The following is a 24,452-nucleotide window of genomic DNA, read 5'->3' on the forward strand; positions in this document are numbered from 1 at the left end:
ACACACACACACACACACACACACACACACACACACACACACACACACACACACACACACACACACACACACACACACACACACACACACACACACACACACACACACACACACACACGTCGGATAACTTCACCAACGTGGTCAATGGGGTGTTTTAATACAGCTTATTTGTCAAGATGGCTTTAGATTAAATTCACACAATTGTAAGTGAAAAGTGTTATTTTATTTTAATGTATTTTCTAAATATAGTCCCAAGAATAAATACATTGTGGATTGACAAATCTAACGTTTTCATTTCTGGTTTTCTGGTGACTCAATATTCAGGTGAAGAAGAGGCAATCCAGTGGACGGCCAACAACGACATGAGGGATTACCACAAGGCCTGCTGGGAGATGGAGTTTCTTCCTGTGGCCCGGAAACTAAAAGACAGACTACAGCCTCTGAACTGACTGATCTGTGTAGCTAGAATGTGACATCATATCCTTCGTGTTCTCCGTGGGCTCACTATTCTTTATCTATTTGTACTAATACCCAGAAAATGATCTTCTCATAAGTGCCTGCTGAAATTATATTTGACTTCTTATTTGTCTTATTTGGTTTTACCTTAAACCTCAGTCTGTATTGATTTGCACTTGGTTCCTATAACTCTATGAAGCCATGTAGACACGCCTCGCTCATGATGTTATCTACAGGGAAAAGCAGGGATGTACATTTAAACTAGAGCTTTAACCTCTAGTCTCACTGGAAGCACGACTACTGTGAATTGTTGGTATTTAACACTAAATATACAATAAAGAGCTAAAACCATACTCACACAGACTTGAAACCATCAGGAGCGTTTCCTTAGTAACTTCTTTGTCGATTGCCTACCATTCTATCGGACATTTGGGTGGTTCTGCATATCGGGACGCAGTTGAACAAAGTGATGAGATGTCGTACTATGAATCAAGATTTGCACAAAGAAGAGCTACTGTTGACAACATAGCCTGTAACCAAACACAAACGTTTGTTAATCCATACATGCAGTCAGGTATTCCAGAGCCTCGTATTTGACCAAGATAAGCAAACTATAAATTCTAGCATGCTTACCTTGTTCAAATATTAGGATTCTAGATCTTCTTATTTGTTTAATATTATAATAATATTATATTATTGTTTTATATTATAATAATATTATATTATTGCTTTAATATTATAATAATATTAAACAAATAGGAATATTTAAAATATATAATGCAGGCTAAAAGCAACACAATTGCTGCTTCCAAAGGCAATAAGGAAAGCTGGAGAACAATGGCAGACTGTGAATGTGTCAATTTTGGCTTATCAATAGACTTTTTGAAGGTCGAGTGCAGGATACGATTGTGATAGTACAAGCTGAAATTTATCTTAAGTCCAAGACTCATGGATATTTGGGAACTTACTCACAAAGGAAAAGTATCCAAACATGAAGAAAGGTGCAACCTCCTTGATATGGCTCTACTATTTTATCCCACATGAAGGTTATTAAGTGAAAATACTTTTCCAACATGACTGATGTTCATTTCAAAGCCTGCTTGTGTAGCTACCAGCAGCTACTGTCTGGCCGATGCAACCATGGCTGACTCCATTCAGTGCAAGTCACCAGAGTATGGACTCAGTAAATATAAATATATATATGTTTAGCATTTTTTTGTATAGGTAGATCATTTGTTCATTTTGAAAGTGGCTCGCAAGCCGAAAAACGGTGTGCCTGAGGTCCAGTGGCAGACCTCTTCACCCTGTAGGGCCCCTCTGGTCCCCAGCCTCAGGCCCTTCTTCACCCTGTCCGGCCCCTCTGGGCCCCAGCTTCAGGCCCTTCTCCCCCCTAGGGCCCCTCTGGGCCCCAGCCTCAGGCCCTTCTCCCCCCTAGGGCCCCTCTGGTCCCCAGCCTCAGGCCCTACTTCACCCTGTCGGGCCCCTCTGGTCCCCAGCCTCAGGCCCTTCACCCTGTAGGGCCCCTCTGGGCCCCAGCCTCAGGCCCTTCTCCCCCCTAGGGCCCCTCTGGCCCCCAGCCTCAGGCCCTAATCCCCCCTAAGGCCCCTCTGGTCCCCAGCTTCAGGCCCTTCTCCCCCCTAGGGCCCCTCTGGGCCCCAGCCTCTGGCCCTTCTCACCGTAGGGCCCCTCTGGTCCCCAGCCTCAGGCCCTTCTCCCCCCTAGGGCCCCTCTGGGCCCCAGCCTCTGGCCCTTCTCCCCGTAGGGCCCCTCTGGCCCCCAGCCTCAGGCCCTTCTCCCCCCTAGGGCCCCTCAGGGGCATGTGTCTCAGGTAGAGTGGGTTGGCTGTTAACCGGAAGGTTGCTAGTTCGAATCCGGGCTCCTCCTAGTATCGAGGTGTCCCTGAGCAAGACGCCTCACCTTGTCTGCTCCTGACGAGCTGGCTGCCGCCTTGCATGGTTGACACCGCTGTGGGTGTGTGAATGTGTGGCGAATGATTGAATGTGAGGCAGTAGTGTAAGGCGCTTTGAGCGGCCCCTGGTTAGAAAAGCACTGTATAAATGCAGCCGGATAGACCAGCTGGGAACCACAGGTGGACGGCCCGGGGGCCCGACAGGCAGACGGCCCAGGCGCCCGACAGATGGACGACGGAGGAAGAGGCGGCTGGTGGAGCTCTGCCCGAGACTGTCGCCCATCCCTTCCGATACCCGGCCCGACACTTGAATCCGGGTGAGATTCCGGCGACGTTGGCAAGACAGGATGGCACAGGCGGGACCGCTTGGGCAGGGTGGTTCTGGGATAATTGGCAGAGCTGCTACACCTCCTCCTAGGTCGTCTAGCTCCTCAGCGTCTCTTTAATTGGCCACGGGAACAGCGCCCCCTGCCTGGCCGGCCTCCTCAGCAGACTTTATGGAGATCCCTCAGTCTTCCCCACTGGTCATAGGCCCTGGGATGTCCTCACCATGAGGAGTGCTGCTCTGTCTGAACAAAACCCCAACATTTATTTTTTCCATTACAAATTGACGTAGTTTATTTTCTTGGTTAGAGAGCAGTCCATTAAGATAATACCCTTCGTCACCATGACAATGCAGTGTGGAACACACAAACATCAAATAAATATAATAACACACCACTCAGAAATATTTAACCATCTCAAAGACTTTATTATTAAACATATTTGGGGTTCCGGGCAGTGCTTAACAAGATGCACAAAGTAAAAGTACAGAGTTGCCACAAAACAAATCACATCTTTACAATGTAAAAACATTCAAATGAAATGTAAATACCTCCTCAGTTCCCACTGTCCTTACATCAGTGCTCCATTACAACACGAGCCGATAGTTCAACCATCTTCCTTACAGAACACCTGTAACATGCATCTAGAAGCTAAACATTGTTCTACATGTGTTTGATATAACATGGGAGAAGTGCGTTGGTTATGAGATGTCAAGTGTCACCTGCTAAAATGTTTTGGGGGAAGCCATTTATCTTTTTGTAGCCAGTGAGGCTCTGCTGGTGGTTGTATGACTGAGCTACCGTGGGAAATGGCTTCCTGTTTGGAACGATGATTAGGTAGTTATAAATTCCCCCTATGTGGAGACCGTTAAGGTTCATTTTCATTAATGTGGCCTTGAAGTCAGTGCCCTTTTAGAAACAAACAACATATCAAGACAAAGATCTGGGAGACTTTTTGATTGAAGAAACCTCATTAGTTTCTCTGTATGGAGTTTTATTTTGCCCTGTGTACCATCGCCAATAGCTGCTTCTTCAGTAAAACATTTCCACATGAAAGGCTGTAAACTGGCACAAATGTGGCTAGTGTTGGGTAATACCTGACTCAACATTAGAGAAGAGAATTGAGTAATATGCCACTAATGTGGCAGTGGTCAGTGGTATCCTTGACTACGGCAGGTTACTTCATTGCCTATGTCCATACAGGCAGAATAATGTGTCTGACCAGAGTGCAGTTGGTGCATCTTACGGTGTGGTTACCTGAACACGAGATGGCATTTTTATCATAAGTAACATCACGATCATTTTGATCAAATGACAACCAAAACAATAAAACACAGAACGTATATTAGAAAATTACAAATGATGATTATAAGGTTAGATTTTTTTATTACATTTTTTTTCGTATAAAAAGGTGTCAGTAACTGACATCAGTCAGGGTTTGATAAAAACCTCCATTTCCTCTTAAGAACCACCATCACGATGATATTAAGCAAACATTCAACTCCCAAGTTGTTCCTTTCATCATGCCTCAAGAACACAACCTTTAGTAGAATGCATTTAGTAAACAACAACATTGGAGTCGGTGCCTCCAGTAAAAAATGATATAACTAAAAATTCAAATAAAAACTTGTTTTCACTGGTTAGGTTAAACAAGCTTTGCTACAACCTTCTGCTAATGGGAAGTCTTTGTTTCCAGACCAACTAGAGTAGTTAAAAGCCCCCGATAAGTCGTTCTACTCGCCAAAGAGCACTTCTTTACATGTTTTTAACACGAGGTATTTATTTTTTGGGTATAAATTCACAATCTAAAGCTTCAAAAAGTTGTTAAGGGGGTGACCGGACAGGTATGAGCGGAAGACAAGACGGTTCTTGGGACAACCGGGAGCAAATCCCTCCTGGAAGACTTGGCTTTAGCAAACCTCCTTTCTTTATGAGTAACTGGTCTTATTTCCTCTCCCCATATCTTTTTTTTTTCTTTTATCTTGAAAGATAACATACCATTTAACAGTCACCTCACGATAACATAGCTACAGCAGAAGCCGAGAAGTGACATTCCTTCAAAGTGCCTCGCTATATATATAAAAAAAAAAAAAAAAGTAACTTGAAATTCAAGATTTCTTCTGATATATTCTTCTGAACACTTTCTCACTTGTACGGCCGTGCTCCTAGAAGGCGGTCACAACACACAGACTTAACACACAGACTTAACACACACACACACACATTTAGCATACATACATCTCATTGAATAGAGCCCAAAACAGTGTACTATATTTCTCTCCGCAACTTCTTTGCTTTTCACAATCCTTAAGATTAGCTTACGTAGACAGTTGTTCGGGGATGGGGATGGCTGGTTAGGTTAGCGCTGGAGGGGAGGTCTTATTGAGAGAGAAAGGGGAAGAGGCGGTGGGTCACATTTTTGGGGTAGGGCGAGGAGTCAATATGACTCCGTGTGAATACATGAGAGCATTAGCACCAGCGCGGCTGCACCAGGGTAGCTCAGGCACACAGTTGATATCACCTGACAGGTATGCATCCATTCTCGCCAGTCGCCACGGAAACAAAAAAAAAACAGCCAACCACACCGTGAAACAACAACAAGACATCGTCAACATTCAACTTCTATTGATAATAATAAACAAAATACAAAGATATTCAATGAAACTACACAGTGACTATGTTAACGGCAGGGCAGACCAAAGCTCTGCACATCCAGAGACTGGGAGGGGGGGGGGGGGGCCGTAGCGGCCCTTGAGCCGTCTCTGATGCTCCCGCATGGGGGACCCAGATGAGGGGGGCGGCCACCACATGGAGAAATACTGAAAGGGGGAGATTTGGCCCAGCCCCCCCCACCACAACACAAACTTTCTCCAGGTTTGGCACTGCGGGAGAGGAGCAGGCAGGAGTTGCGGCTCCCCAAGGTGGAGGTCTGAGGAGCAGGGTGGAGAGGGAGGAGACCGCCACGACCATTGCGGTAGATGTTCCGTCAGTCCTTCATCCGTTTGTTCTGATCCTCTTCATACAGCGGGACAGACATGTTCACAAGACCGCCGCTTCTCTTCTGCTCCAGTTTCACATTTTTTAGAATTTTCTTTCCGCCCTTCCGTCTTTTTTTTTGTTTTTTTCCTCAAAGTGTCCCGTAATGAACAACACCAACAACAGTGAAAGGACAACAATAAAAATGCCACAGAGCACTTCATGTCATGTAGCGGGTGATCGCTCTCAGAGCGTACAGCAGTTCCGCCTGCATGCGCGCTTCCATTAGAAGCAGGTTAACATGGACCTGGAGAAGACAGGAGAGCAGGTGTTAGCAGAGCTTCAGTGAGGTTTAACATCCTCCAGGGCCGGACAGAGAGAGCGTCAACTCACCTTCTCCGAGTGCTGGAACTGCCTCCAGAAGCTCTCGTACATTCTTTTTGTGGTCTTCTCAGGAATGCACACCATGGTCTTGATGTAGATTTTAAAGCTACGGTCCAACAGCTGGTTTATCTCCCCGTAATCATAATCGTCATATCTGGGGAAACAGAGGCAGGAATACCATCAGGGATCAGGTGGCTCAACGGGTAGAGCGCGTACCATATAGGCTCAATCCTAAAACGCAGCGACCCGGGTTCGAGTCCTGCCCATGGTCATACGCTGCATGTCCTCCCCTCTATCTCCCATACCTTCCACTCTATAATTAAGCATTAAAATGCAAAAAAAAAATCTTTGAAAAAAAAAAAAAGGAATACCATCATCACTTGGGGAGAGAAAATTCAAAAAAAGATTTCAAAAATCAAAACCAGTCCAATGAAGGTAGGCTACTGACCTGATGCCGAACATGCAGTGGATGTAGTTCCAGATGGCCCTGCGCAGCATGGACGTGTCAACGTCTTTGTGAGACGCCATGGTGTTGTAGGTCAGACTGGCCGCCATCTGGAACTTCTCGTCCAGCATCTGACCCACGTCCGGGTACAGCCGGTTGACCAGGGAGAAGCCGTGGTCCTCCCAGCTGTAGTCCTGGATAGACCCGGGACCAGCACAGTTAGAACCATCCGACATGCCATCTGAATCAGGCAGTGTTTTGTGTCACCGTGTGTGCACGTGCGTGCCATCTACCTGCACCCTGAAGGTGGGCACGTGCTCGCCGCGCCGGGAGAAGTCCTTATAGCCGTAGCTGGGGTCCTCGAAGTGGCGGGAGACATCCCGGGAGGGCGCGCTCTCCTCGTCCTCCGCCGTCACCACCAGCATGCTCTCCGTCTTCTCCCGCTCAAAGCGCTCCACCATCTCCTCCTGGCTGGTCTCCTCCTCGTGGCACTCCTGCAGCTGCTTCATCTTCTCCATCAGCACCTCCACCTCGCCCGACACCTCCTGAACACCAGAGGGAAACCATTTGAGTCAAGAGGAGGGCGAATACGACTCTCATAACCCCACCCACTTAAGGGATCAACCATTTTCAAGAAACACACACACACACACACACACACACACACACACACACACACACACACACACACACACACACACACACACACACACACACACACACACACACACACACACACACACACACACACACACACACACACACACACACACACACACACACACACACCTCATTGCCGAGCAGGTCGTCGTGGTGATAGGCGTGGCCATTCCCGTTGGCGATGTCGCAGACGCAGTACTGGCTGAGCGAGGGGGGCCGGAAGGTGTGGCCGCCCTCACAGTGGATGTCGGGGGTGATGCCGCAGCCAAAGGTGAAGGAGGCCAGGGAGTGGTAGTGGGTCAGCAGCACTACGGCGTGGATCAGCTCTGCCAGCGACCAGCTGTGCTCCTCTGCCTTCAGAAGATGCTTCAAAAGGTGGGGTACAACATGTTAGCATTATTAATGGAGTCACAATTATCCTCACACTGAAATTAATGTGTCAAGACAACGATAAATAAAAAATAAAATATCCCATTTATCCCCTCACCCTACACGTCCTCCAACCCCATCCCCTCACCTCCTCCACCCCATCCCCTCACCCTTCACTCCCATCCCCTCACCCTCCACCTCCATCCCCTCACCCTCCACCTCCATCCCCTCACCCTTCACTCCCATCCCCTCACCCTCCACCTCCATCCCCTCACCCTCCACCTCCATCCCCTCACCCTTCACTCCCATCCCCTCACCCTCCACCTCCATCCCCTCACCCTTCACTCCCATCCCCTCACCCTCCACCTCCATCCCCTCAGCCTACACCTCCATCCCCTCCCCCTCCACCCCCTTTACCTCGATGTGGTCCTTGGTGAGCAGCCAAGGCCGGTGGGCCAGGATCTTGTTGAGCTCCCCGAGGTGCTGCAGCTTCTGGGGGGCCCCGTCCAGCCCGTTGAGCCACTTAGGGTCCCCCCCCACCTGCAGGAAGTCGTTGACATGCAGGTTCACCAGGTAGGAGCACTGGTGCCGGGCTGCGGCCTGGGGGAGGACATGAAGAACACATTGAATCCATGTGGACACAACATTTCATTTGGATAGGAATCCTATTGTTCTTCAGTTATCTGAGACTTTAGAGGTCTCATCCTCCAGGCCCTCACCATGATGCCTATGTAGTGGCGGTAGTGTAGGGACAAGGGGCCGTCCATCTGCAGAAGGTAGTGCTGCGTCCTAAGGAAACCTTCTAGGTATTGTGGATGGAAGCCCATGACCAGCGAAATGTTGTCAAGGCGACCCAGGGCCACGAAGGCGTCCTCGAATATTGATTGTGTCCTGTCATCCCCTTTGCTGACGTGAAGGATCTGGTAGAGGAGAAAAACAACAAGAACACATATGTGAGTGTGTTTGTTTATGACACGGATGAATGATTCTCCAGTCTCGGTCTTAGAGCAGACATTGTCAGCATACCTCTTTTTCAGGGATGAATCTGCTGGGTCCATTAGCCAGAGGCCTTGGGCTCCGCACTCCCAGGTCCTACACGAGAAGAAAAAATTGAAGGAAAATTTCAGCATTAAAAATTGTGTGTCTTTCTAGGAGCCTCGTTTTTGGTGCTTCGCTGCAGCGTCACGACATGGCCCACTGCTTCTCCCGCAGGACTAACAAGATCGTAAAAAAAATTATGGCAACGTTGTCATAATCTCCGAAACTCGCATATATACCAGTAACAGTTTAGGCCATCAGTATTTTAACTTATAAACATTATACATAGCCTACATAACAAAGTTTAAAGATCCCGACCCGTTCGGAATTCGAAGTGCAAAAATACAGACAAATAAGAGAGCATTTTTTATGATTGCCATCAACTTTAATAATAAGAATAATAATACTATGCTTTGAGGAACACATTTAGGACAGATTAAAGGACAATGGCCAAAAGGTTGTTTGTCAAGACATGTCCGCGAGCCTGCGCAGACCCTAGCCCTGTTTAGGCTCTACTGCGCAGGACCAATAAATGAATGAATGTCCATGGACTGGAAGAATGTTACTCCAAAACAACATCTAAGTGATAACAACTACAAATCCAACCTTATGTCGATATATTTCCTAGGAATAGACACAACTCAAACAAAATGATTGATGCGTTTCCCGATGAAAAGTAGCCTGAAAGCTGGACCACAAAAGAAAACGCTGCAATGCAGCTCCTTAACTCACACTAAACAAGTTGGCCACAGAATAAAATCTTTAATACTGCATTAAAACCTACGAGAGCAATGATAAAACACTGCGTTCACTGCTCTGAACGAAATCCTTGCCATTAAAACATTACACGGCTTACCTTTTTGCTAAGCCGTTGACAATGAGAACAAATCTTCAGTATGTCTGTCACTGAAAATGAATTATTCCCCCCTTTCTCCCTGGGTGAGGTGGCGTGCCTCATCTTCTTTATTCTCTTTGAGTTATAAGAGACAAAACCAGAACTATCGTCGGAATGGCAGTTTCCTTCTTTCTTTGTTCTTGGAGGCACTGGATAGTATAGCTCGGTCGTCAGCTGTTGCAGCCCCACAGCAGAATACCGTTTTCTCTCCGCGCATACATTCTGTAAATAAGCGGAGGCACCCGTGACTGACAGGCCACTCAGCCAATCCCCTTTACGAAAACAAGACCCCACTGAGCCAATAGCAGAAGGGAAGACGGAGGGGGCTGAGTGACTTCTCCGAAGAAAAAAACATCACCTCCGCCTTTCTTTAGCTCTTTTGAAAGCTATTGATAATGATCGCATTCATCATGACTCATCATCCCTCTGTATGCCAGACAGCTCACACGCCTGTTTACGGTTGTATAATGCCTTATTATTATGCAATTAGGTCACTAATTAGGCTACATTAAGCAATTCATGTAGAGAGAGGAAGACCACTTCAGACTTTAGTACCACACTCCCAAAAATGTATGGACACTGTCATGCTGCATGCATGTAGCATCAACACAGAATTCCATTGCTGACATACCAACAGCACCCCCAGAGCCCCCCCCCACACACACACACACACACACACACTCACACACGCAACACAATGTCCCCCTCCCTCCCCCCCCCCACCACGAACACACACACACACACACACACACACACACACATGCACCCCCCCCCCCAGCCCAGCCAAATCCAGCCCAGTGTGGCGTAAACAAGGCAGTTAACAGGCAGTAAGGATAAGACTACAGTGGCATGATCTACCTGCAGGGTTATTCTACTGCAGCAAGACGACAACAACAGCAGCAGCCGTTCAGTTGACGGCTTTGGTGCCCAGCCCACCAGACCTGATAATGACAAGGCTCAGCCAATCAGACGGGGCCAATGACTCCCCTTAAAGCCAAGGGGATGCAGAGATAAGGAAGGCAGCTCTCATGGCTCACGGTCCCCCCACCCCTCCAACAACACATTCACCCATTCACTGCCTCGATGACCCAATCACTCAGTTGTCAATACGTTTGATCAGTTTTATCTGTGGAGATATACCAAACCAATGGCCGCATTTATGCTAAGATATAAATATATTTACTACGTTAAACTACGTTGTTAGCTCGCGCTATCCACTGATCTGTCAGTGGGAATGACTCCCGGAAAAAGAGACGTCATCGCGCGCCATATCATATCTCTGTAATGAATATGTCAGATGACATACAGGGTCTCCTATCTCAGGGCTGGAAGCCTGTTTGACTGGTCTGAGTAGAGCTTGGAGTGTGTGTGTCTGAGGAGATTGTTGAAAGCAATAAAGATCCCAACCATTAAGTTAATTTAGCTGAAGTCGAGGATAGGGCGGGACAAGCCTCTCTCTCTCTCTCTCTCTCTCTCTCTCTCTCTCTCTCTCTCTCTCTCTCTCTCTCTCTCTCTCTCTCTCTCTCTCTCTCTCTCTCTCTCTCTCTCTCTCTCTCTCTCTCTCTCTCTCTCTCTCTCTCTCTCTCTCTCTCTCTCTCTCTCTCTCTCTCTCTCTCTCTCTCTCTCTCTCTCTCTCTCTCTCTCTCAGCCCAGCCCAGCCCAGCCCAGCCCAGCCCAGCCCAGCCCAGCCCAGCCCAGCCCAGCCCAGCCCAGCCCAGCCATTAAATGTTCAAGAGCCTAGGATGGATTTGGCCAATCGGCTCCCACACCGCACTCCCAGGCCCAGAATCAGCATGTTTATTGTGTGGGCCTAACCTCCCCCACCCCCTTCCCAGACTGTGTCCCCAGTACCACCCCCCCCCAAGCCCCGACTCATCTGAGGGGGTTAGTGGGGTGGTGCGTAGCGGTGAGCCCGCCCCTCCCCAGGGCTGTGGTCAGCACTCTGAGGGGCCGGAGCCCCACGGCTCAGCAGAACAGAGCATAACAGGCTGTTCAGAGCGGGCTGAGGGCCACACACACCAGGCCCTTCACAAGAGCCCACCGGGGCCCGTGGCCCGGGGCTGAGAACCACACACACCAGGCCCTTCACATGAACCCACCGGGGCCCAGAGCTGAGAACCACACACACCAGGCCCTTCACATGAACCCACCGGGGCCCAGAGCTGAGAACCACACACACCAGGCCCTTCACATGAACCCACGGGGCCCGGAGCTGAGAACCACACACACCAGGCCCTTCACATGAACCCACCGGGGCCCAGAGCTGAGAACCACACACACCAGGCCCTTCACATGAACCCACCGGGGCCCGGGGCTGAGGCCCGGCAGCCCCGGGCCCCGGTGTGTGCGTGCACGCTCAGTTCAGACCAAACTGAACGGCGCAGCCACTGGCACACACGCACGCACGCACAGTCGCACACACACACACACACACACACACACAGAGTGGTCATCGAGATGTTGGCCGACGGTTGTCTGCCTGACAAGAGTCAAGAGGCGAGATCCAGAGTCACAAGATTGTTGTGTCCCGGTTTGAGAGCGCTGATTGTCTCTGTGATGCTCACGCGTTACAGCAGTGGTTATCAAGGCCGCAGCACACAATGCATTCCCCCAGGGCCGCAGAGCTGCCTCATAGAGCTGGATCTAACAGCCCAATGGACTGCACCCTATTGTTGAAGCTAGGGGCTAAATATATTGTGAGACATTATATGTTGTACTATACCCCCGCCACACGCCCGCACAGTATTACTTTGTAAAAATAGAGCTTGTGCTTGGGTGATACTGTATAACTTTCTTATCACTGGGCATCTTTTTTCAGATAAGGCTTTTAGGAGAATGAAATGAGGGAAAGCGAACTTCAAGAAAGTAAGATTAATACAACACATCAACTTATAGGAGCATAGTCTACTATTTGCCTAATGGTCTAATGCCATTTTAGACTGATTTGCACATATCACTAACATCACTTTCTGTGCATTCATTTTCATATACTAATATGTTCAGGAAAGGCTTTGGTCTATGGGATTACAGCTTTCAACAGATTTTTATTTATTTTTTTGTCTATGTACAAACAAAAAAGGTCATATATATAGAACGGAATGGGTTATCGTAAAGGTAATATTTTATTCACATTTCAAATCATTCATTTCTTAATAAATGTATTGTGGTAGATTTAAAGTTATCAAACCAACATGGTTATTCTGCCTAAAAACATCTTAAATACGTTCTAAAAGACATCATACTCTGAACCGGCAATGAGGAACAAGTTATACTACTGCTGATCTCATGCAATGTCGTTTGTTCCTAGGTCCCCGTCACGATTAAAACAAACTTTCAAAGGACAAAAACTAACAAAAATAATGTTGTTATTTTAGGAGCACAACTTAATTTCTAATCCTTTTAAACTAGATGATTAAAGTTTTAAGGATTAAACTACTTTGTGAGGAAAAAAGAACAAGATCAGGACCTATAAGTCCCAGCTGCGTGAGACCACAAACTGTGGATCTGTAGAACAAGTGGTTGAAGTCCAACCTAACCGTTCAAACCTGACCGACACTGCAGAGCAGAGGAGGCAGAAAACCCTCACACAATGACATAAGCCTAGCAACAGGCCTCCACCAATCACAAGAGAGAACAACAGTGAACAGGAACCAATTTTTTTTTTGCTCTCCCCCTGCTTCACTTGCACCTCTGAAAAGAGGTTCTGCAAGAGAAAAAAAAGTTTGTCGAGCACACTATTTCTGATCCATTTTAGAAAAATGTAATGCAGTTGCCATTTTATGCAATTTATTTCTGGCATAACTTTTAGGCACAGTGAATAAAAGTTGACAGCAAACAAAAACAGTTTGAAAAAAAAAGCTGTTAACTCCAAAAACAACACACAGACATTCAAACTAACTTTATCAGCGCATCATGTTTGTACCTTGTCTCCCTCACATTCACTCAAGTTTATTTAAGCTGAGCCAAACAAGAGAAAGCACAAATCCATACTACGAATCTATAGCTACAAAGATACTGGGAAAACCTCATACACAGGGTGAGAGTGAAACCCTATGGACTGAGGGAGGATCCCCCCACCCCCATCCACCCCTACCCCTCAGTTCTCTAAACACTGCTCTGGGTCCAAGCTTCTTCGAGCACTAAAGCACTTAACATAGCAAGCTAAAGACCAGGCAACAGCTAGTTAACCCTTCCCGGTCCAATCGAGAACCAAAAAATATATTGTGTTACTAATAACGAAATGCTGAGCAAAATAAGCATGATGCAGTATAAGCTGAACTAGAATGTATGATTAGCTGTGAAGGGATAGAGTTTAGGGGGAGAGTTGTGGGAATGAGCGGGGCTCTGGCCGCTAGCTTGTGTTTCCAAACCCCCCCACCCATCCCCACCTCTGATCTCTGTGTATTCTGGCATGCTATCATAGTGCAGCTGGGGGATTGCCAAGCACCGAGCAACACCACCCCCACCAACACTCCACCACCCCCTCTATCCCAGCCTTCCCCCAACCAGCCCCCTCCCCTCCCACAGACCAACGGGGCCTGGAAACACGCAGAACAGAGGGACTCTGGGAGGAAACGTTGTTCCTTGGATTCCATGAAATCCAGCTGAACCTGAGAAACTCAAAGGGAGCACGGTGAAGGAAAGAACGAGTGAGTCCGGGAGAAGACTTCTCAGACCAAAGGAAACAACAACTGGAGCGCTCCTCGTTTTGTTTTGGTTTTGTTAAGTTACATTTACATTACATTCAGGGCATTTAGCATACACTTTTATCCAAAGCAACTTACAAACGTTCACACACCGATGGTGGAGTCCAACATGTAGGGCGACAGCCGTCTCGTCAGGAGCAGTCAGTGTGAGGTGTCTTGCCCAGGGACAGCTCGACACTCTCGGTGAAGCTGGGGCCAGTGATGGGCCTGCGATGGCCTGCAGCACGTGAGGAAGAGCCCACAGCCCACCTGGATGTTATTTTGCCAGGGACAGGGAAGCTGTCACAACAACGATCTCCGACAGAGAGAAAAGGGGAAGCACCATAAAAATAACAGAACATGTCAAATAATCATGTTGCTATCTTTAGCTTGATCTGACACCGCAACAAGAGGGTTGGAAAAAGGTTGCATGGCTTTCAGCTATGCCTGTTGCCCTTTCCAATATGTCGGAGCCTGACCCCCCCACCAAGACCGCCACTCCCCTTTCCCTGATATCGCTGTCTCATAATGATCATTTATGGCAATCAAAGGAGATTTTCGTCTCCAGTAAGAACAGAAGGACTGCCAACAGTTCAAAGGTCAGAAACGGCCTGTCTCACATGAAAGCAACAAACAAGGTGCTGCAAGATCGAAGGCCAGCTTAGCACTAACCCTCACTGTGCCAAAATAACTAAAAAGACCTAGCTTATAACAGCACTAGATAATTAACAACCATAAGAGATAACACTGCTCCTCTCTCGGCATGCACATCTCTTTTTACCCCCCCTCCTACTTCTGACTAGGAACACACCCTGCTGACTGAGCACATCTGACTCACAGGCTTCAGAGACTGTAGATACAGTTCATATTAGGCAGCATCAAACCCTCTCCTTGTCCACTGGTGTCCCACAGGGATCCATACTGGGTCCACTTTTATTTTGTTTGTATATCAACGACTTGCCGTCTGTGTGTCCAGAGGCCCACATTCAAATGTATGCTGATGATACTGTGCTGTATGTGCATGGATTGACAAAAACCGAAGTTGCTGCCAAACTCACAAAGGCCATGCTGAAAATTACAGCATGGCTCAATCAGTGCTGTCTCCAACTAAATGTGTCTAAGACTGTTGGTATGTTCTTCTCCAAAACAAATGACTGTAGGTGAAAACCCAGATGTTTTTGTGTCAGGAGAAAAATTAGAAATTGTTAAGGAATTTAAATACCTTGGCATTATTCTGGACTCCAACTTTAATTTCAGGGCACATGTAAAAACTGTCTGCAAAAGGATCAAATTCAATCTTGCCAATTTCAAATTTATACGAAACTCTATGTCCACCCAGGCAGCCATGATGTACATGCATTCAATGATATTCTCTCACATGAGCTACTGTCTGACGAGCTGGTCTCAGGCTAATCACACAACACTAAAACCACTACAGTCTTTGTATAAACAAACACTGAAAGTTCTGGACAAAAAACCAAGGCAATTCCATCACTGTGCAATTTTAAGAAAACACAATCTAGTGAGCTGGGAAAACATGATTAAGCACAAAAATGCATGTCTCTTTTACAAAATCATACATGGCATGGCCCCTCCTCCACTTAGAGAATTTGTAACTATTAGAACAAACCAACATCGGATCACAAGAGGAGTCATGAGAGGGGACTGCATTATTCCATTTAGGAAAAGTACCTTTAGTCAGTCAGCCTTCTCTGTTGCAGCCTCACGTGAATGGAATAACATCCCAACATGTATCAGAGACCTAAACACATATCGGTCATTTAGTTCTAATCTGAAACAGTGGCTGATTGATAATATGATCTGCCAACACTAAACTTGACCCGCCTGCTCTTGCCTCCTTGTGTCAGCGTGTCTGTGAATTTGTCCTGCAACTTACTTTGTATGCTTGCTTGTTTGTATGCTTTTTGTAGCTCGTTCTATGTCTCTCCTGTGCTGCTTCATGTACTATTGTCATGTCGACTTTTTGTTAGTTTGTTGTGCATGTACTATCTGCTTTGGTGGGCTACTGCCTCGATGTCTAACACATATAGATGTCCTCTATAAGTCCTAGTCTACCTTTTCAATTTGTGTTTGTTTGATGCTGACTCTTGTTTGTCCTGCATGCTTCATGTATTTTAATGCTTGAACTACTGAATACTTGTATGTGGTTATAATTAATGTTTTATCTGTTGCTTTTCTATGTTCTTTTTTAAACTCTTTCAGTTATTTGCTTATTTGCTTTTTAGGGAGCCTATTGTTACATCTGGCCAAGGACTGCAGATGGAAACTAACCTTCTGGCTAAATCTGGCATATTTACAGAAATGTCTATTAATATGCACTGTCCCTGTCAAATAAACAAACAAACAAACAAACAAACAAACAAACAAACAATGAGACCCACCCCTGTGGCCGTCTCTAGGAATACACTGAAAGGGTAAATAATTAAGGACTGATCTTATGCTTGACAACAACAACACCATCATACAGGCAGCTAACTGGCTAATATTTCCCGTTTCTAATCGTCATGCCACTGAATTGGCTGCACTTAAAATCAGCTGAGCATAAAAGCCTGTTAACCTTGCGGCGGCATTCAACAAACATGAAAGCTTGTATCATGATAGGTCCATATAGTTCGCTTATGTGGCCCGAAAGACAACATCTGACTGCTGAGGCTAAAATTCTCACTGATGAAGCTAAAACTAAAGCAAATTCTGTATTCAATGCTAAAGCTAACACAGAAGCTCTAGCCCCTTTCACACATGCCGTCTATCCCAGATTTTCGGGAACATTTCCTGCATGTGGGATTTGGAACAGGGATATAAATCCCAGTAAAATCAATCACCAATCACAAGACTTCGCTGAGGATGAATTCAAACCTGTGACTGTTTATTTTACCCTGCAAATGCTTTTCAGTTGATTTGATAACAATATTGTGGGATTGTGTTTGGATGATGGCTGGTGTAAGCAGCGTGACCTGCCCCATTCTGACTAGGCTCTTGGGCTTGGGGAGACTGCACAACTGTTGAGAAATCAGTGTGCACAGGTTAAACCAGCCATCTCCACTCACTCAAGAATTATCCTATGGCAACACCAGCAGGCCAAGTATAATTTCCAAAAAACCTTATACAATAAACCAGATTCAACACTCCCACCCCCTTGTGTATGGAGGAGCCCAGCAAAATGACCCTAGGCGAGTGTGGCCTCTGTCACGTTAAAATTGTACCGGGGGCGAAAATTGTACCGGCCTACGTCATCGTTTGTTTACATCCTGACAACCTGACAACCTGCCCGGCAACAGACGACGCGATGCAGAAAACATGTTTCCAAACGACGAAATAACATAATACAGATAGCGGATCGCTATCTGTATTATGATAGATAGCGATAACACTTGTTTTTACTTTATATTTGTATTGTATTTAATTGTTTAATCGAAACAATAAAAAAAATTGCCCGCAAAACGGGCGATCGCGTCAAATGACGCGTCAAATCACGTAGAAAGGTTCTTGAACATTCTAGACTATGAAACCTGCTTAAAACACTCAGTTTACTAGCTAAATTCAATTGAACAATTCAATACAATACAAATATAAAGTAAAAACAAGTGTTATCTAGCGATCCGTTATCTGTATTATGTTTCAAGAACCCTCCTATGTCATTTGACGCGATCGCCCGTTTCGCGGGCAAAACATTTGTCATTTGACGCGATCGCCCGTTTTGCGGGCAAATTTTTTTATTGTTTCGATTAAACAATTAAATACAATACAAATATAAAGTAAAAACAAGTGTTATCGCTATCTATCATAATACAGATAGCGATCCGCTATCTGTATTATGTTATTTCGTAGTTTGGAAACATGTTTTCTGCATCGCGTCGTCTGTTGCCGGGCAGGTTGTCAGGATGTAAACAAACGATGACGTAGGCCGGTACAATTTTCGCCCCCGGTACAATTTTAACGTGACACCTCCACCTAGGTAGTGTGTAGTAAAATACATTGCTACACTAGGGGCAACAGGTGTGCAGCCACACCCAGCCCCAAGTCCAATCAGACTCGGCCAGGTGAGGCTGCTTTAACCAGCTTTAATATCTTCTTCTCCTGTTGAGTTTTATGGCTACTGGCATCAATATGTGTATCCACTATCTGCTTGGCTGTCTCTTGGCCCATCTTTTTCTAGCATTGTTAAGACATGTGTGAAAGGAAGCATGGCCGCATCTGTGAATAGCAATAATCACTAGCGGTGCCTGAAAGGTTATCCCAGTCATTTGTATGCAGTAAATATGCATCTATTTGCATCTTTGCATGTTGACTTTGTTGACTTTGTTGACTTTGCATGTATTCGAGCCGAGCCTTCGCTTTTTGGAGTGAACGCAGGTCAAAAATAATGAGCCAGTATAAGTGCTTATTTTATGATTTAGAAGAATATATATTTGTTAAATAGGCAAACACTGTAGGCAACACTGAAGCTAACACTTAAGTCAACACTGAAGCTAACATTGGAGTCAATTATGAAGTTATCACAGAAAATTCTATAAAAAACAAACACTGAAGCTAACAGTGTGGTCAACACTGAAGCTGTGGTCAACACTGAAGCTTACACTGTAGTCAACACTGAAGCTTACACTGTAGTCAACACTGAAGCTTACACTGTAGTCAACACTGAAGCTTACACTGTAGTCAACACTGAAGCTTACACTGTAGTCAACACTGAATCTTACACTGTAGTCAACACTATAGCTTACACTGTAGTCAACACTGAATCTTACACTGTAGTCAACACTAAAGCTAACACTTTGGTCAACACTGAAGAGGGTCATCCCTATGTTCCCCAGGTCCTATGTTCCCCAGTTGCAAAGGGGTTAGGGTCAGGTTTAGGGTTATGGTTATGGTTAGGGTTAGGGTGAGGGTTAACCCTAAACCTAACCCTAATCATAATCAATCGGAGGAGAGACATTCTAACCAATCACAGGCGAATCAGAGGCGAAAAAGGCGGTACTTGCCCGTACCATCCTACGAAAAAAAGATTTGCTCACAGGGTCCTATGTTCCCCGGTCACATACAAAGCGGGGAACATAGGACCCGGGGAACATAGGACCCGGGGAACATAGATACGCTCCCCACTGAAGCTAACACTGTGGTCAACACTGAAGCTAACACAGCAGCCGACACAGAAGATAGTTAATTATGAAGCTTACAAAGAAGCTCAAAATGAAGAAAACTGTATCTAACAATGAAGTCACCACTGAATCCAACACTGTAGTCACCATACTGAATCTAGCCTAGAAAGGAGGAATCCTAATAGTGATGTGTCAAAGACATCAATCACAACTAGGATAAGAAACAGTTGAACTCTGTAGGCTGAGTCTGCCGCTATGTCGTCCATCGGGACCCATTATCCTCAGCGGTACACATCAGAACTGCTGGTCTGTCTCTGTTACCTCATTAATAAGCCATGGACCCCGGGGCTTGAGGGAAGTGCAAGGTGAACGGCGGAACCATCGTTAGAGCACAATGACGTAATATAATGACGTAAAACATTTTTTTATAATCGTGTTAGATAGATCGGAAACTGAAGCTTCAGTTTATCTCCTCATTGTCTGTCACTGTTGTGACAATGATTCACATTGTACACACTATTCAGTAAATTACTTTTGTGAAATATGTTTCGGACTTCATCGAGTAGGATCTTCCACTTTGTAATTGAATTACTTGTCTCTGCTGCATAATTTAACATCTCTACATATGTTGTGAATAACGATTTGAACCAATAAGGTTTTACCATTGTTGAAGTTAGAAGAAAATAGATAATAGTTATGACAAAGTGGACTTCATAACATGAACCACCCTATCGATATCTCTGGCAAAGTTTGAATGGAGATAATATGATAGCCATTGCCAAGGTTCTGCCACTTTGTGACCCAATATCCATCCAGGCCTCTCCTGTTCTCAATCCTTCATGTTCTCCATGCAAACACCACACTTCCGTTTTGATACCAGCTCCATTTCCTAACCAAACCAACTTGCTCATGCAGACAGAGGATGAACACGACGACACACCCGGTCGGACAGGCTTCATCTGCAGACTCAGCGTTTAGAGAGGGACAGTGTACAAAACATAATGCAACACACACACACACACACACACACACACACACACACACACACACACACACACACACACACACACACACACACACACACACACACACACACACACACACACACACACACACACACACAGGCCTCTTCACTCCATCCAGTCAGTTCCCCAAAGCCAAACCCACATGCCATGGGAGCCTTTTTTCTGTTGTATCAGTCACAGCTGTAGATATAAACACATGAGGGGTAAAATGCTAATGCATACCAAAAAGAAGATTTGCAGCTATGGCTGAATGCCCCGTCCAGCAGTAAAGACAGCACATTCCTCACGTTAATTCTGAGTCTACAAAAACCATGTACACAACTAGTCTCTTTGTGTGTTTTTTGAGATGATCATGAACGACAGAGTTGGTTTCAGCTAACATGTAATGTCAACCTCAGTGACTATTCAACATTTCAATCTGGAAGGGAATGCATCTATCTGGCTATAAGATCTGAAACAAGAGAACAACAGAAAGTGAATCATTTTCTTCCATATGCTTTTATGCTATAATTCAATTCAATTAGATTTGTATAGCCGTTAATCACCATTACAGTCTCAAAGGGCATAACAGGCCAAATATTGACACCCCCCTGACACAAGGGCAAGAAAAAACTCCCTTAAATCAGCAAGGAAGAAATCTTGAGAAGAAACACATAATAGGGGATCCCTCCTTCCAGGTATGTTCAGGAGTGCAATGGGGGCCATAATTGACTTACAGGTAAATACAGGCAAAACATATTACATTTATGGTGGGGTGCTGGCCGGGTAACCTTGAGGAGAGTCCAGCCATCCTGTCACCCACACGCCAGAACAGACAGAATAGTGAATTAGAAGGGAAAAGTACATAGTGGAAATGTATACTGCTACTAATTGAGTAACTGCATAATAAAAGCACAAACAAACACGCAGCGGTGTTCGCATCGCATCTGTATTGTTTTCACGCCCCTATGTTCCAAACGCCAGGCTGTAGAGGTGCGTTTTAAGTTTTGCTTTGAATAGCTCCACAGAGTCAGCTTCCCTGATCACTGGTGGCAGCCAATTCCATGGGAAGGGGGCTCGATAGGTTATACATATTTACTATCACCACTTTCAGAGCACCCTCAGCAAGTTCATGTTATAATGTGTGGACTCACCGACAACGGATCATTAAATGGATCATTCATTTATTATTTATGTGTTTGTGTGTGTGTGTGTGTGTGTGTGTGTGTGTGTGTGTGTGTGTGTGTGTGTGTGTGTGTGTGTGTGTGTGTGTGTGTGTGTGTGTGTGTGTGTGTGTGTGTGTGTGTGTGTGTGTGTGTGTGTGTGTGTGTGTGTCGCTCCAGTGCCAGTGATGGTGACAATGTTTGCTCTGCTGTTAATCAATAACATGGCCTGCAAAACCAGAGAATTGGACAAACTAACAGCTCCAATGTCTTCCTCCGACAGTGCAAAAATAGACCCGGCCTTTAGTGACTCTCGGCAGCATGCAGGTTTCTACAGGTAGTTTCACTTAAGGGAGAGATATGTATTTTTTGGCAAGCTCTCTAAGGACATCAATAAGGTTAACGAGTAATGGTTGAGATTGGTAAAAACGATAAGCGCCTTGCCTTTGGTAGTTTCTGCATGATTAATGTAGAAATGTTGTTGCCTTGTGGGGGAGGGGGGGATTTAATGTGAATCCTTACTTTAATGGATGGAACACTTTCCACCCCAAAAGAAAATTACAATTTGGTCATGCAACATCAACAAACAGGTCACAAGACTAGAAGTCATCATCTGAATATGACTTAATAGTAATAAGAGTTAAGCCTATTCTGTGATGAGTTCAACCAACTGAAGGAGTTAATCATTGAACCAATCGGATGGCCACATCTCAACTCCTTATCACAAAGGGTGCGAATGCTCTTCAGGTCCCAAAGGGATGATAATGATGAAGAGATGATAGAAGCCCATCATATTGAGTTCATTGTTTGGTATTAAGAGGTGGGCGAGGGGCGGGTCTTTTGGTTTTGGCAGGCTTGTAATCAGAAGTGCTGAGCCAATCATCAAACAGGTCACACATTATTTGTTGTGTTTTGGTGATACCTAGAGTGAGTCACTTTCTTAGATATATGTTTTCCATGAACACTGGCCTCAGGTCGTATGAGGCGTGAGATCGCAAAAACATCTTTCACGTCTTGATGGTTTGATGAGACTGGAAGGGAGGGCGGAACGTTTGCAAATCGCAAACTCGCCTGAGGGGAAATGAAACGGAGCAGGGGAAGTAAACACCAGGGGAGAGAGGCGGGAGGCACACAGAGAGAGACACAGAGCGGGAGATAGATAGAGAGATAGGGAGAGAGAGATATATAGAGAGAGATATATAGGGAGAGAGAGATATATAGAGAGAGATATATAGGGAGAGAGAGATACATAGGGAGAGAGAGTTATAGGGAGAGAGAGATATATAGAGAGAGATATATAGGGAGAGAGAGATACATAGGGAGAGAGAGTTATAGGGAGAGAGAGATCTATAGGGAGAGAGATATATTCAGAGAGAGAGATATATAGGAAGAGAAAGATATATAGAGAGAGAGATATATTCAGAGGGATAGATATATAGGGAGAGAGAGATATATAGAGAGAGAGATATATTCAGAGGGATAGATATATAGGGAGAGAGAGATATATAGGGAGAGAGAGATATATAGAGAGAGAGATATATTCAGAGGGATAGATATATAGGGAGAGAGATATATTCAGAGGGATAGATATATAGGGAGAGAGAGATATATAGGGAGAGAGAGATGTACAGCGAGAGAAAGATATATACTGAGAGAGAGATATAGATATTCAGAGAGAGAGATATCTTCAGAGAGATGTATACTGTATATGGGGAGAGAAAGAGATGGATTCAGAAGGATAGAATTATAATGAGAGAGAGATATTCAGAAAGAACAGGTTCTCACATTGCCACTCATGTCACAGCTTAATCTAAACTGGTTAGGTTGGGCCAGGGGGTGGAGAGGGGGAGGGCGGGGAGGGGAGGGTTGGGAGGGCGGGGTGGAAGGAGCAGGGAAGGAGGGACAGAGATGGGTTTGAGGAGGGGACAGGTAGTAGCCCGTCAGCCCAAGCTGGAGTGTGAGAGGAGCAGCAAACAATTTGACCAGTGTGCAACTCTTCCCCAATCAGGGATCAGCAAACACCTCCTATCATCTGGAGTTACATAATCATCCCTGGGAATCAATAACCAGACACTTCATGTGGAATGGGGGGAAATGAATGACTTTGTACACAGGATTACCCATCTGTACCCTCACACCTCACACACACACACAATTGTACTTGTATGCAATTACGCAAAATCTCTCACATCCCACACACACACCACACACACACACACACACACACACACACACACACACACACACACACACACACACACACACACACACACACACACACACAGACACACACACACACACACACACACACACACACACACACACACACACACACACACACACCTGAAGGGTAAAACATGATATGAAACATCATGTTTTATGTTCTATGCAACAGATCCAATAGACAAACCTTAATTGGCACCATCACACACACACACACACCAACCACTGCACACACACACAGACAGGGACCAAAGAGAGAAGGCCCCCATAGCCCTCACCAGGGGGTGAGGCTGGTGTTTGCGCGGTCGAAGTGCGGAGTCAGCCCGCTGTGGGATTAGTGTTAGCCACACAACACTGCAGACCCCTCTGTCCAACGCCACACACAGCATAATGGCACCCACATCAGATCTCTATCAGCTCCCCCCCCACACACACAGGAACACACACACACACACAGACCCAAACGCCTCAACTTCAGAAAAAAACACCTTGGTTGGACCCCCCTGCCCTCAAATCTCTCTTCACAGAAGTCATGACCGTTTGTTAACTCACCTCAATCCCCCTCACACTGAGTATTTTGCAATGAGGTTGAACAACGGTGATAAAATCAGCGCATAAGGGACAGCTGACAGCTGACAGCTTTCCCCTTGATCCGCCACTAAGGCATCAGAAAGTCAAAGAACTCTCTTGTAAACGTGTCCTCATAAACGCGTGTCTGGTGTGTGTACTTCAGAAGCCAGGGGTTGGCCACAACTAAATGCGTGGAACAGGATTGAGTTCCTCTCCTCACCCTCATCCCTCCACA

The 24,452-nt window shown here is 45.7% G+C and overlaps 2 protein-coding genes across 3 annotated transcripts in view; one reads left to right on the plus strand and one right to left on the minus strand.

Moving 5' to 3' along the window:
- armc2 (armadillo repeat containing 2) overlaps positions 1-980 on the plus strand; it is a 32,573-nt gene extending 31,593 nt beyond the window's left edge. The window contains exon 19 of the mRNA XM_056581572.1: positions 325-980. Within this exon, the coding sequence (XP_056437547.1) occupies positions 325-449 (125 nt within the window). The 3' untranslated portion in view covers positions 450-980. The remainder of the gene's footprint in view (positions 1-324) is intronic.
- Positions 981-3,338: 2,358 nt separating this feature from the next.
- Positions 3,339-24,452, minus strand: part of sesn1 (sestrin 1) — a 62,291-nt gene continuing 41,177 nt past the window's right edge. The window contains exons 1-9 of one of the 2 annotated variants that reach the window (XM_056580812.1): positions 9,417-9,675; positions 8,549-8,614; positions 8,242-8,442; positions 7,940-8,122; positions 7,283-7,519; positions 6,787-7,038; positions 6,497-6,687; positions 6,058-6,202; positions 3,339-5,971 (exon numbers count right to left, since the gene is read on the minus strand). In XM_056580812.1, the coding sequence (XP_056436787.1) occupies positions 5,885-5,971; positions 6,058-6,202; positions 6,497-6,687; positions 6,787-7,038; positions 7,283-7,519; positions 7,940-8,122; positions 8,242-8,442; positions 8,549-8,614; positions 9,417-9,518 (1,464 nt within the window). In that variant the 5' untranslated portion in view covers positions 9,519-9,675 and the 3' untranslated portion in view covers positions 3,339-5,884. Of the gene's footprint in view, positions 5,972-6,057; positions 6,203-6,496; positions 6,688-6,786; positions 7,039-7,282; positions 7,520-7,939; positions 8,123-8,241; positions 8,443-8,548; positions 8,615-9,416; positions 9,676-24,452 lie in introns of those variants that run through there. The other variant, XM_056580811.1, reaches the window with a different exon arrangement.

This window comes from Gadus chalcogrammus, chromosome 21 (genome assembly GCF_026213295.1).
Source record: "Gadus chalcogrammus isolate NIFS_2021 chromosome 21, NIFS_Gcha_1.0, whole genome shotgun sequence".
NCBI lineage: Eukaryota > Metazoa > Chordata > Actinopteri > Gadiformes > Gadidae > Gadus > Gadus chalcogrammus.